The sequence below is a fragment of the Pinus tabuliformis genome, chromosome 2_2 (assembly GCF_031772625.1).
Source record: "Pinus tabuliformis cultivar Carrire ecotype Pingquan chromosome 2_2, CPIR1, whole genome shotgun sequence".
Classification (NCBI taxonomy): Eukaryota; Viridiplantae; Streptophyta; class Pinopsida; order Pinales; family Pinaceae; genus Pinus; species Pinus tabuliformis.
Window position 1 is genome coordinate 998,992,540 of NC_142300.1, and position 14,402 is coordinate 999,006,941.

The following is a 14,402-nucleotide window of genomic DNA, read 5'->3' on the forward strand; positions in this document are numbered from 1 at the left end:
TTTGAGGAACTAATAGAGAGTTATCAATCAATTGGTGCACTAGTGAATCCACAAGTGTCACTCTAGTTAACTAAATATTCCCTCATCAGAAACTCATGCATGTCGATTATGAGAAAGACCCAGTGGAGACTATAGTTCAGGGACATTGCACTATAAGTTGTATTATTTACTAGAGTGTAAATATCATGCATGCATCAGATATTGATCCTATGTTTGGATTGCGCAGTTTTGGAAGCATGAATTCCCTTTAAATACACGCTATTCATCCTAGGAATTATGCAAGAGATTAGGGGCTTGGAGAGTTGCAAAATTGGTTGTGTTGGCCAAGAGCTATCTTGTGAGCTGAGAGAGTTGAGCATACTTGTGCGAAATTGTTCTAGTGAGAACAAGCTTTGTATCTTCACTCATATTTCTAACATATGCAATACAGATAGTGGGATTTTGAGCAGTGGCTTTCCCTATATAGATCTTGTGTTATGTGCCATTGATTTATCTTCTTCTTGTTCATATTGCTTTCAATTGATCTATTGGCTTTTTCTATTTGAAAGTAAAAGTAGATTCTTATCCTGTGCTTTAGTACATTGCATGAGTTTGTGAATCTACATGATTTTCTACATAAATTTGGATCTTCTTTGAAAAATACTAATTCATTTTTGTCATTTGTATCATAGGAAATGTAAATAAGGTTGCAACAACAAATCTTGAGGCTCAGTATTTCCTCAAATGCATTATCTCTTCATGTTTCTCAACCTTTTGTTGGATAGTGCCAAGATCACTAAATATGGTGATCTCAAAACTATCTAACAAAATGTTGAGCAACATGAAGAGATAGTGCATTTGAAGAAAGGTTGAGTGCCTCAAGAGTTGTTGTTGCAATATTATTTACATTGGTTGTGATATAAATGACAAAAATGAATTAGCATTTTATAGAGAAGAGAATCCAAATTTATGAACACTTGTTTTACTCATTTTAGAGTCAAATAACCATGGAAAGATTAACATAATAAACAAAGTAACCTGATGCAAACAAAATTGTCCTCAACTATTGGATTTTTGCATAAAAACTAATGTTGAGGACAAAAATAATAATGAGAAAGAGGCACAATCCAATGGAAAAATGCATCAAGACAAAATCCAATTGTACAATACCATGAGAAAGAGGCCCTGAGCTGAGTATAGATTGCTGGTGGAAAATTTACAAAAAACACAAATTAACAAAGTAATTATCATACCCTCCATGAAAGCTTTAGATGCAAAAGCATTTACACTTTGAGCATCTCAATTGACCTGATCAGTATTGAATTGGAAACATACCTAACCATTATTACACTATTTACATCAAAAAATCTAATCAGTGAGAGTATGGCCTCTATGCCTCATTTCAGCAATTGCCTTAAAGGATGCAACCCCTCCCTAAGAACATCAAAAAACCATACATTACTATGACTAGAAAACTAATTTTTGTTCATTAAACACTACAAATAGACTCAACTTCAACTTCTCTTGTCCTTGAAGATTAAATTTAGTTAATATTGAATTTCTGAGACAGTAAAAGCTATGGCTAGTGTAAGGATTCTCAAAGTTCGACTTGTTTCCTTGCAAAATTTTCATGTTGCATCTCTGCATAACTTCCCAACATTTGACTTAATAGAAAAAGTAAAACTACATAGGGTGCCTACCTATATTAACAAAATAGTAACTTCATTCCTAATATTTTCATGTGACATGCCCATGAAAATATGTTCATAGTTTAGAATATGCCACTGTTCAAGAAGCTATGTTAGTAACAATTTTGTTCCTCCTTTACCATTTTCAATAAATGAAGAAATCACATCAATTTTTAGATACAAGGGATAATTTTTCAAATCTTTCCACCTAACAATAAGATTGTTGCAGCTAAAAATAATTCAGAGCATACCTTTCCTTATTTCAACCTTTCCTATCTACCTAGTTCCATGCTTTGTTGCAAACTTAAATTTCATATGGAGCTTTGTTGTAATTGATGAGAACTGGCCACCAATTTTCTTTAAATTAAAGCTTAAGAAATAGTTGAAGGTTAAGCTTAAAAGCAAGAAACATAGGAAACCATGTACAATAGAAACCATATAGAGTTTATCTAGAAACACATATTTTTTACATAAGTACATATAATGACACTTCATAACAAAACTTTTGGCTATTGTCCCAGTGTCTTGTTCATGGAAGTCCACATGCAATCACTATTCAGAATATAATTATTGACACGTCTAGCCTCATGAGTTGTCCAAGAGGAAACTCATTCTTCGGTTTCATATCTGTTAAAGGGAATCTAAAAAACAAAACTCTCTTTGAAAGAGTTGAACAATGAGGATATTTACTTTACGTCTATATGATACATTATTAACTTTTTGGACATTTTAGGGATAAATAAAATGAGTATCAAATGTATTGGGATCAATTTTCCACACGTTCAATGTTGCATACTCTTCCCATCTCTCCTTTAGTTGAGATTCAGTGTAAGTCTGCATGCAAGAGACCCAATTAGATACATTTAAACGAACCTTGATTAGGAAATTTGAATTAATGATATTTGTCATGCTTTACACAGTCTATGGAGAGTACCTTTTGAGAAATCCAGTTCAAGGCATTAGCATAGCAGACATCCATAGTATTCATTCTTAAAGCTTCATCCCTTATGATTGAATAGATGTCAGATATGGCATTCATACCAATTTTACTTCTTTTGTCAACATATAAGGAGAACTTTGACATTTGCATAAGCCTAAGGGCTTCATCTACATCACTTTGAGCCACTATTTCTAAGAATCTAAGTCGACTTAGGTCCTGTGAACAATAAATCCAGAAAAAATAAACAAACATAAGCTTTTGTCAATAAACGAGTTTCTGAGATTAAAAGGCCAAATTTGGATTAATGTTGTTTCTTAGTCACAAATCCACTCTAGTGTTGAAAATATGAGAACTTGAAAAGTCACTTCTCCTAGAACTCACACATAACACTAGGTAATTGCACAAAGGAATAGATAAATTACCATTGAGATGCAAAAAATGCTTAGAAGTGTTCTAGTAGTGGTGTAAGAATGTGGTGCATCACTTTGTTCTTCTTCTTGTCTCATGGAAGAATAAGCACTGGAAATATATTCGATAAGGTATTTAGGCACAGAAGGTGATACCCTTCTTGTCACTGCTATATAAGCCCTAGAAAATATTAACCATCATAAGATTAAAAACTACTCAGCATTAGAGTACAACAGTTTGAGAATCAATATATAAAGAAGAGGTGACAACAACCCACCTGAGGATGGAAGACTCGAGAGGAGTACAGCCTAACGTCGATGGCTTACACTTTTCATGCATGTATAACATGTGTCTTGTCATTTCTAGATGACTATCCATATTGACTTTATCAAGTATCATCCACAACAAGTCAAAACAAGAAAGAAATGCTGAAGGAAGTTTGATATTCTCTGCAGGTGTTCTTCGTAGATCATATTGACCCCTATGATAATGAACAACATAGTATAAAACAAAACTCAAAATTAAAGTTCCATCACAAAAGTAGGATACAATGTACACTAAAATACCAGAAAGAAAACATGAGCCATACTCTCCTTTCAAGTGAAGAGTATATAAGGAACTATTAATTAGCTATGGAAATAAAAGCACGAAAATAAAGTTGAGAACACTATATATGGTTAAAGCTTAAATAAAAAACTACTACTTGAAAACAAGTAATGTAAAACAAAAATTATCTAAGAGTAAGGAAACAAAATCACGGTAAAAATAGATCATTAGGGGAATTTGAGGTCTAAAATGGACCTCCTAAAAAAATTATAAAATAATAGTGGAAATAATAAAATAAAATTAGATTACATTATCAAATTTTAGAGGAAAAAAAAAAAAAAATCGTTTTTCAACTTATCTTGCTATGGATTTACTCAAATTTCGAGTGAAAAAACTCATTGAATGCAAAATTTGGTTACTCATCTAAGGAGTACCCATGTTGCATACTTTCGATAGACCCTACTATAGAAAAATGAGAAATACATGAAAAACGTGATTGCAATCACGTTTTTTCATGTATTTCTCATTTTTTGTGTAGCAAGGTCCATCAAAAGTATGCAAAATGGGTACTCCTTAGATGAGGAATTAAAATTTTCATCCAATGAGTACTCCCACTCAAAATTTGAGTAAAACCTTAGGGAGATAAGTTGAAAATACGAGTTGAAAAAGTAGTTTTATTATTTTATTATTTTTTAATATTTTTACTTTTTTACTCTAAAAATGGTGAATCATCCCCCATGGTTGACATCATCATCTTGAATCATCTTGAATCTTATTGGTTCTTATAAAATTTATTTTTGTACACTTTTCTTAGGAGTCCCATTTTAGACCTCAAAATTTCCCTAATGTTAGTCACGTTTTACCAATTTGAGTTCCTAAATAGGAGAAAAATTAAGGGCACTAGGATCTTTGTACAAGTCAATATATGAGTTTAAATAGGTTTCAAATTTCTCCATACTTTAATGTATCCTAATGGTTTACAACCCAAAAAATGAAAATGTACCTCATGCTTTTGATCAAAGATCTAGAACTAAAGAGCACATAATAACTTTAACAAGGAAAAATCGAAAGAAAGGACACTAAAAATTCTTAGTTTCAGAAAAAGAAGATATGGATGAATCCCCCAATAAGCACAACATTCCAATTACATATCTCTTCTATAAAAAACATTGATAAAATAAAAGCCTTTTCTTCTATACAAGACACCTTCCGTGCGTCCCACTAGGTTAATGTAATTCCATGAGATCTATCTCTAGAATTCATGAAATTCACAAACTCATATTCATGGTAGGACTTGATATGAATCTACCTTCAAAATGAATGATAATAGCAATAGTGGCAGCTAGAACAACCGTTTATGCATTTAGATATGTTGTTATGCCTTCCTTTGCAATGCTGACAGTCTGCTACTCCATCACTTCATGAATAACAGTACGATTTGTCTCATCCATAGCACATGATTCATCACATACAAGATCCATTATTTTTGTCACTGCTCGGAAGGTGCCGAAAAATATATGTTGGTGAAACCTCTAATGCATTCAATCTAAAATAAAACAATTTCCAACTCCAAAGAAACCAACAACTTAAACATTGGAAAGAATAAAGCTCAGAAACATAACAGGGGCTCAACTTCAAGGACCATCTTGTTGGGTGACCAGATCCCTTTGAACAATAGCTGTCAGATCAACACCACTACTTCCTCGACCTGTGGTGTAAGATCCTCGAGGTTCCACACTAATCATGTGTTTCAACGACTGACTTTTTGCAACTCCAGGATCTCCCATCTAACAGACATGCAAATCACCTCTTATTTGCAAGTAAAATAGAAATGTGAGCAATAAATATAAATTTTCCTTTGTAGAAAAACTCCAAAGACCAGATAAGCAAGAATAACAAGGCATTTTGCTCAGATAGTCACCAACGGGATAATCAAGTTTCTTTGTAACAACTCTTCAGTAAAATAATTATACCTTCATTCCATCCTTGCATTTTCTAGTTGGGGCACCAACAAGAAGCAAAAGCAGGGATTTTTTTACATCCTCGTGTCCAAATATTTCTAGAGCTAAAGAATGCACAAGCTTGTTGTAGATGTCCCCATCCTTAGCAAGCAACTTTATTTTTTCTTGTTCACCACCTTGTAAAACATACCTATAGGTGTTTGAAATTAATGAATAAAATAAGCAATATAGAGAAAACATGGATCAAATAAAAAATTCACTAAATGGCACATTTTAAAAAACTGCATATGCAAGACATTCGCAACCAAAAAAAAATTGCTAATCTACCTGCATCAGATGTGGAACTTTACATATTGAACTTTACATATCTATATAATGCATACCTAATGGTATATTAACTTTGAAGACTGAATTTTGATGGAAGGATCCATCATATTGGTAAACCTCCTTATTAAATACCTACATGCATGATGTTAATGCAGGGTTACCCCTACTTACACCCACAGTATGCTTATATATGCATAAACACATTTGTCCCAAGTATTTAACTCTCTCGAGAGTCAAATCTTCTACCACAAAATGGTTAAGGCCCTCTTTATTAGTTCCTATATTACGGAACTCAATCACCTCGCTTAAACATTCACATAAGACCTTATCTAAGCCTTACATTAAGTCCTTTCTATCGGGACTTTAAAACCCTTCTAAACCTTTACCAAACCTTATATATATAACCCTTCACTTTAATGCATCGGTTACATATGGTTATCACATGAAATACACCATCGATGCTTTTTTTCTTTCATACACCATTTATAAAGGAAAACCATGCACAAAACATACCTTTCCGCCTTTCGTACGATCTCTGCATGTTTTCTGAGGTTAACGTTATCGCAATCGGCTATCGGCTTCTTCCCAGGTCATATATGCATATATGCCTCACCACCTTCCGACTCCGATATGCCTTAAAAGACTCGGCCAAGCACTTAATAGAATACAAAGGGATTACATTAAAACTCCGCTCTGAAACCTTAATTCGGATTTCAAAAACTATATGCCCGCATTCATCAAATCATTGCGTCTACTCCTCCGTATCAACTCTTCCGCTACTCTGATTGCCCGACCTCTAACTCCTCCAATCGTCGATCATCGCATATCAGTGATATCGCCATATCGCTCTTCAGTGTATCGGCCTACCATCGCACTGTTCTTTCGCTCCGATCAATCGCCCGGACCCGACAAGGGTTTAGACTTCCGTCTATAAAATTTCAGTTTCAGATTCCAATCTCGACTCCGTTTTACTTAGTTTTTCCATTGTTTTCAGTGTTTCTCTGTGGTTCTGGTTCTTCGATGGTTCGAAGTCTTCCACCTTCGCTACTCAGCTGCAACTCCCTCCTGAGCTTGACTTTTGTGATTCTTAAATCACTTCCTCTTCAGAGCTTCACTCTGATCATTCAAGTGGATTCAATGATCCCTTACGATTCCTCTGAATCGTTCTCTCCTCTGTGTATTCTTCAGAACTCTGCCTGCAATGCTTTGTTACATAACCTACGAGTTCACGCATAAATCAATCATTCACACTTATTCCACACATTTACACAGTTCCCAAATGAACCTCTATAAATATATAAAATTATGAATAACTTATTACAACCGAGACTTCTCTGTCTCTACACAGGCCTGTTCTTCAATATCAGTGGCCTCTCTCCCTATCTTGCCTGAAGGCTTACAAACACACTCTCCTCTGGCTGGCTGGCTAGCTAACTGGCTAACTTCCTTATTCAACTTCCCTCTTCTTTTCTTTTCAATACATTATCAGCAGTTCCTTTACAGTTGAGGAACTGTTCTTCAAACTAATTGCTAACTAATCCTAATCCTCTCATGTTCTCCTATATTCAAGAACATTTACAAATATGTCTAATTAATTCCTATTCTCATTGAAAATCACTCGAAGGCCTAAATATTTACATTAACTCAATACTTGGGAAACCAACTTCCCTAAAACACAAGACCCCCTATGCCTACTAATATACAATGATTTACTTAGGGTGAATGCTTCTGCATCAGACTCCCAAGCTTGAAAACATTCATGATCTCCTGATCATGTGTTCTCATAAGGTAATAAGAAACCTCCAGGGTCCCAAACTTTAGTTTGTAGAAGTCCAGATGCTTTGATCCTTTATTGCTGCTACATGTCTTCTATCTTCTGTCTCATTCTCCTTTCTTTTCTCCCCTTCTCAATCAACTTCACCTTCTGATTGATCACTCCTTTTGTCATCAGCTTCCTCCATCTGAGCTGCTTCATCATTAACTGCCACAATTCTTCTATCTCCAAGTCCAACACATCTTTGGTCTGGTACACATCTTCTCTTTCTCTAGTCTGCAGATTATTGTTGCTTTCTTCCATCTCCTGCATCTTCATGCTTTTCTCTTCTGTGGCTTCTTCTTCTTGCATCAAATCTTCCTCAACATCTGTAACAAAATCTGCATTCACAAACCAACTATTAAAGCACAAAACATAAGGCCTTGGTGCCTCTTCTCTCCTTGGCAACAATTCATCTTGTTGCTCTGTTCTCTCCTCCTTTATCAGCACATTAGTATGTTGTTTTGAATTCTCAACAAAATTCACGAGACTGTCAACTGGTCTCTCTCTCACATCATCTGCTCCAATGATGTCTTACTTCTTTTGTTCATAGTAGTGAACTTCTTCTTCCCTAGCCTGTTGTTGGCTAACTCTTCTTTGAGATTGTTTGGTTCTTACTACCTCCCTTTCATCCTTACCCTCTTGTTCTTTAAGAACCTCCATCTCATCTTCAAACAATCTCTGTCTTTGCCCATCATGGCAAACTTCTCCATCCTCATTCAGTCCTAATTTTACAACCTGAATGCTTGCTTTCTGGCTTTCTAGCCTTCTCTCCAAAAGACTTAACTCTTGCCACAACCTTATCATTTCACTTGGAAGCTCTCCCAAAAGCTTTACACAATCCTCACTATCTTCTTCTTTGTTACAAGCATAACTTACTAGTGACACTATTTCTTCATTCGAAAGACAGTCATCATCATACTTGGCTTGGAAACTTTCAACTTCATTCAAGACAATTCCATAAGATGGTTTGTCTTCTGCAACACCTGCATTCACACACATTTTGTCAATTTTAAACCCATGAGATTTCATGATCTCATTTGATGATTCAATCATCAAATTCTCCTGTTGTTTTAAGTCTTCTACATGACTTAAAAACACTTCGATGGTCTTCTCCTCAATCTCATCAAGTCCCTTACTTGATTGCCTGATATCCTTCTCTACTTCTTCTTTTAGAACAGAATTTAAATTTTGCCCATCTTCTTCCTTCTTTATGACAATATCAGAAAATTGTCCTTCTTCGTGCGTTCCACCTCTTCTAACATCCTTCAGTATATGTTCTTCCTCCTCTATGACAGCTTTAACATTTTGATGCCTACTCCCAGGTGACTCTTATGTCTCCTTCAAACTCTAAGATATTGCCATCTTAGTTCTAATCTGAACAAATTTCTGATTCTACTCCTTCTCCTTGACAAACTCTAAAGTTTGTTCATCCTCCTGTGATGTACCTGCAATCATCCACAAATCATTAATTTCAAAATCACAAGACCTAGTGGTCTCTCTTACTTCTATAGTTATCAAACTTCTTTGTTGCTCTGAATCTTCTACATGATTCAGTTTCTCAGGTTCAACTTCATCTCCTGTCAGCATCTCCTCAGGCTGTCTTGAACTATCACAATAGTCCATGAGATCTTCGCTTGATCTCCACTCTTCATCTGTCTCTTTAGTGCAGACTTCACCTTCTCCCAGAATTTCACCCTCTTCTGGTTCACAAATGGACACTTCCATTTCCAACTCAGCTTCTCTAAGTTTTTCTTATTCCAATTGAACAATCATTTGCTCAATCTTTCTCAACTCTTCTGCCAGCTCTAAACTCACCTGCTGATCTCTTTTCTCTTGTAGCTTCTACCACTTCACTCTTCTTCTCATGGTCCAACCATGCTTCTGGCCTTCATCATTTCTCTGCAGCATCTCCATCAATACTTCCATCTGGAAACCTATCTCAGCTTTCTCTCTGTCAAACTCTTTTTGACCCATCTTCTTGCCATTTGCCTTGGCAACCTCTTTCTTCATCTTTCTTCTACTGTGGTCTTCCTCAAAACCTATGCTATGACTATCAATAGCCATCTTCTTCTCTATCTTGTATGAGTTCCTCACACTCACTATGAGCTGTGCTAAAGCCTCTGCAACAACAAGTCCTCCTTGTTGCAACTTACCTCACCAAGCTTTCCTCTGTACTTGGTCTTTTGGCAAGTACTTGGTTCTCTCATCCCAAATCTATGGATGCATTGCCATTGGGCGCATGTTGGCATACCTTCTCGAGGGTTCGAAAGGAGATGTGATTAATGACATAAAAAAATAATAACCAAGGTTTACTATGTGGTGCATGGGCAATCGTTCAAATGTAAATGTTATCATATCATAACCTTCAATCAACAGGAAATGATTTGGTATGAGTAAATATAACAAAGTGATGACTAGATGTATACTGCAATTTTTATTTTACGTTGAAAATATATACCGCTCTTATGTCATATGTAATATGTTCAATTTTATGCGAGGTAATTTTATATGATTATATTTTTACTATAAAATTTGGGTGTATGTTACATCGATTCTCCTTATTACAACATGGAATATCATAAAGAAACCCTATTGGAGATGACAATCGACCTTTTGACCAGGAAGTGGTGGGGTCGGGCCAAAGATTTCAAAGGTAAGTGTCATAAATTTTTTGATAACTTTCTTGAAAGTTAAAACCAAATTTTAAACAATGATGTTCTTTTTTGAAAAAAAATCCATAGTGAAATCAACCATATCAGTATGACCGGTACTCCAGTTTGAGATGACAAGTGACCTTTCGAGCAAGTTGTGGTGGGCTAGGCCAGGGGTTAAATTTGATAGACCCCCCTACCCATCAAGGATTTATTTTTATGACAATTTTATTTTTAAACTACCCTTCACATGACTTTTAATATTTAGTTTTAGCTTGCGTAGTATTTTTAATTTAAAAACATAATCAACGAAAATTCGTCATTTTTTATTCTAGAAATGCATTCATAAGGAATTGACTAATTATTATGCATTTTGGATTTTGTGGGCATTTTATTTCTATAATTCAACAAGTTATTCTCTTTCAAGATCCCAATTATGTGTTATTTGAAATGAAGTTTAAATACATTTATTTGAAACGAATTTTTCATTACGTAAATGGATTCAGCATCATCGAGAAATTCCAAGGGAAAAAAGTGAAGAGTGCCAATGTCAAAGTTGTGTGAAGACTGCGAAAGCTAGCCATGAGTAAATTCATCCTTGTTAATTCCACGGGGGCTTCACTCAATGGACCTCTAGCATAGAATGTGCCTTCATAGAATACTAAACAATACCCTTAATTTGACTACATATTGGAAAATAACTCTAAAATTAACATTATATAACCTCCTACCAATATGTACCCAATACATCTTCCCAATTTAAAAAACCCCTAGTTTCACTAAATATTGCAGGTATCAATTTTTTCATTAACTTTGAGGTTCATTTTTTATCCCCCTTTATATTGAAAAATGGAAGTTAGTTTTCAGAGAAAGAACCTTTAAGACGAACATTGAACTCTTTGGTGACAAGTAACAACCCTTCCCGACAACATTACCTATGTGGAAGCAAGAAATCGGGTTAGCAAATTGGAAAACAAATAATGGAAAAAAACGAGAAGTGGAGATTAAGATAGGGCAATCGATAAAAGCTTTACTTAAAGAATGTACTACAACAACCTTTCATGGTGGACCTGCAACGAATAGGGATATTACACTAGTTAAATTATTATTTAACCCTAAACAAAGGAAGAAAGGTGTCCATGATGTGGAGTCATTGTTGGTGTACATGCACTTAGACTAGCTGTGTTGGTGTACATGCACCTAGATTAGATCCAGTTAACTTATTGCTTGCATGTGGCACATGTACACATTAACATAAGATAAAGCACACTTAGCTTTAGTTATTGCATGTACAACTAAGCTTAACTTAGTTGCTTTTATGTATTTATTCTAAAACTAATATTGTAGAATCAATTTTTTTTATTCTTTTCTCAATTCTTGCTCGCTTCCTTCCTTCTCTTCCAAGCTTGTTTATTGTTTTGCAGATCTAGATCTATGTATCTCAAAAATCTTACATGGTATCAAAGCACAGGGATTTGTAATCAGTGCACAAGCAATTTTATTTGCAGGTTCAGAAGATTGAAGCAACAACAAAGAATGGAGTCTAAATTGGAGTTTCCACAATCGGAAATTCTCACTCCATATAATTATTTCGAATGGAAGCCAAAGATTCAACTTCATCTCAGAAGTAGAGGCTTATTTCGAATAACCATGGAAACGGAAGTTGAACCAACATCGGCAATGGAGAAAACAAGATATTTCAATCGCATGGACAAGGCCTTCGGCATCCTATGTTTATCTATTTCTCCGGAACTGCTATTTCATGTTGAATCATGTTCAACTCCAAATAAAGTATGGAAAATTTTGGAAGGATTGTTTGGAAAATAGGATGAAATGCAAGGTCACATTCTCGAAAATGAGTTAAACTCATAAGATCCGAGAAACTTTGAGAACATTCAAGATTTTTTCACAAGGTATAAAGCCTTGTTGGTTCAGCTGAAAGGATGCGGGATCGACAAATCCAAGCAAGAAAATCAGTTGATTCTTTCCATTTTATCAAAACTTGGTCCAGAGTATGTAGTATTCGTCTCTACATTCCACACAGTCAGATCTGCAACTGGTGCAACTTGGAAGATGCCCTCACTGGATTCTTTTATTCAGTCTTTGATGCATGAGCAAGATAAGCTCATCAAAATGGGCACACTTAAAAATTCCAAAGCGCATGCACTTACTGTGCATGCAAAAGGAAAGGCAAATTCCAAAGACCATCAGAAAGGAAAAGGGAAGAAGGATCCTGATCCAAGAAAGGGAGGACATCCCAAACCCTCCGATGGATCATCTGGCTCAAAGGAAAGGAAAGGAACGAAAGGGCAATCAATGTGCAATTATTGCCACCGTGGTTTTCATCATGAATCTGCATGCATGAAGAAGACTATAGATCTTATGGCGCAGACACTCCAGCAACACAATCTTGGAGACCACATTCCTGAGAATGCTAATAAGAAGTCTGGAGAAAAAGCACAAGATCTAATAGGTAACGGGCATGCTTTGATTGCTCTTCATTCTGCACCACAAGAATGGATCATCGATTTAGGAGATTCACATCATATGGCTTCTTCAAAGGAATCCTTTTCTTCTCTACATGCATACTCAGGTCCTCCCATTCTCATGGGGGATAATTCTGCAGTTGCAGCAACTAGACAAGGAAGAGTGCAATTCGAAGATGGAAGTTTTGAAAATGTCTTGCATATTCCAAGGCTTTCTGTGAATCTTCTCTCAGTGTATCAGATGACACACACAGGCAGTGGAAGGAAAGTGCAATTTACCCCAGATTCCGTGAGCATTTATGACATGCAAACCAATTTGAAGATTGCATCTGGCAAGGTAAATGATCAATCTCGTCTGTATACATTTTCTGATTTTGTTCCTCAATCAGATTCTATTTTGCTACTTACGCATGCAAATGAAGAAAGTAGGATTTGGCACAAGAGATTTGGGCACTTGAATTTCAGATATATGCAACAGCTTAGTAAGCAAGGGATGGTCAAAGGATTGCCAACCATTGAATTTTCAGATGGTGTTTGTAATGGATGTTCTCTTGGAAAGCATCCACAAGAAAAATTCGAGAAGGGGCATGCATGGAGAGCCTCTTCACCTTTGGAACTTGTACACAGTGATCTCATGGGTCCATTTCCGGTGCTTTCAATGAGCAAAGCAAGATATGTATTGTCATTTATAGATGATTACACGAGATTCACTTGGGTTTACTTCTTGAAACTCAAGTCTGAAGTTTTTCAACATCTAAAGATTTTCAAAGCGCATGCGGAAAATCAGTCTGGAAAACGCATCAAAATACTCCGCACAGATAATGGGACGGAATATGTCAACAAAGATATCAAGAATCTTTATGATGAAGCAGGCATACAGTTGCAGCATACAGTTCCTTACACTCCACAGCAAAATGGCGTGGCTGAAAGGAAAAATCGATCTTTGAAAGAGATGGCTAATTGCATGTTGCATGCAAGATCTCTTCCGTCGAAATTGTGGGCCGAAGCTATTAATTGTGCCTCATACATCCAGAACAGATCTCCTCATAAATCTGTTACTGGAAAAACACCTTTTGAGGCTTGGACTGGCATGCAACCTGAAGTTAGTCATTTCCACATTTTTGGATCTCGAGCATGGGCTCGCATTCCTCCAGAGAAGAGAAAGGCTTTGGAGCCTCAAAGCAAAGCATGCATGTTTGTTGGATATTCTGATGAAGTCAAAGGGTACAGATTGCTTGATATCCACACTGAAGAGCTCTTTATTGAAAGGAGTGTAAAGTTTGACGAAGATATTTCGCATGCACTAGTAGATGAACTTGTTACCAAATTTTCATCACCACTCATTGATGAGTATGCAGATGAAACTTCCGACCAGCATTCTGATGAAGATGAGTCTTTTCCTATGACCCCTGTTAGACCACCAGTTGTTGAACATCGATATCATACTTCTGCATGTAGTTCAGAAGATTCTCGACCACCTTCAACACAAAAATGGCGCAGCATGAGTGATATCCTTAATGATCCTGCCTCTATCCCTCTGTTTGAGGAAGATCCGCAAGCACTCTTAGCTATGGAGCCATCCATGCCCATGCATGCTTAT

At 36.0% G+C, this 14,402-nt stretch overlaps 1 protein-coding gene across 1 annotated transcript; it reads right to left on the reverse strand.

The window, feature by feature from the left end:
* Positions 1 to 2,396: 2,396 nt before the first annotated feature.
* Positions 2,397 to 4,569, reverse strand: LOC149196727 (DNA replication licensing factor MCM7-like). Its single transcript, XM_089408406.1, has 5 exons — positions 4,565 to 4,569; positions 3,293 to 3,496; positions 3,030 to 3,195; positions 2,602 to 2,823; positions 2,397 to 2,501 (listed from the first exon to the last, which is right to left on the reverse strand). The coding sequence occupies exons 1-5, from the start codon at positions 4,567 to 4,569 to the stop codon at positions 2,397 to 2,399; spliced, it is 702 nt and encodes a 233-aa protein (XP_089264532.1).
* Between the last annotated feature and the right edge of the window lie 9,833 nt (positions 4,570 to 14,402).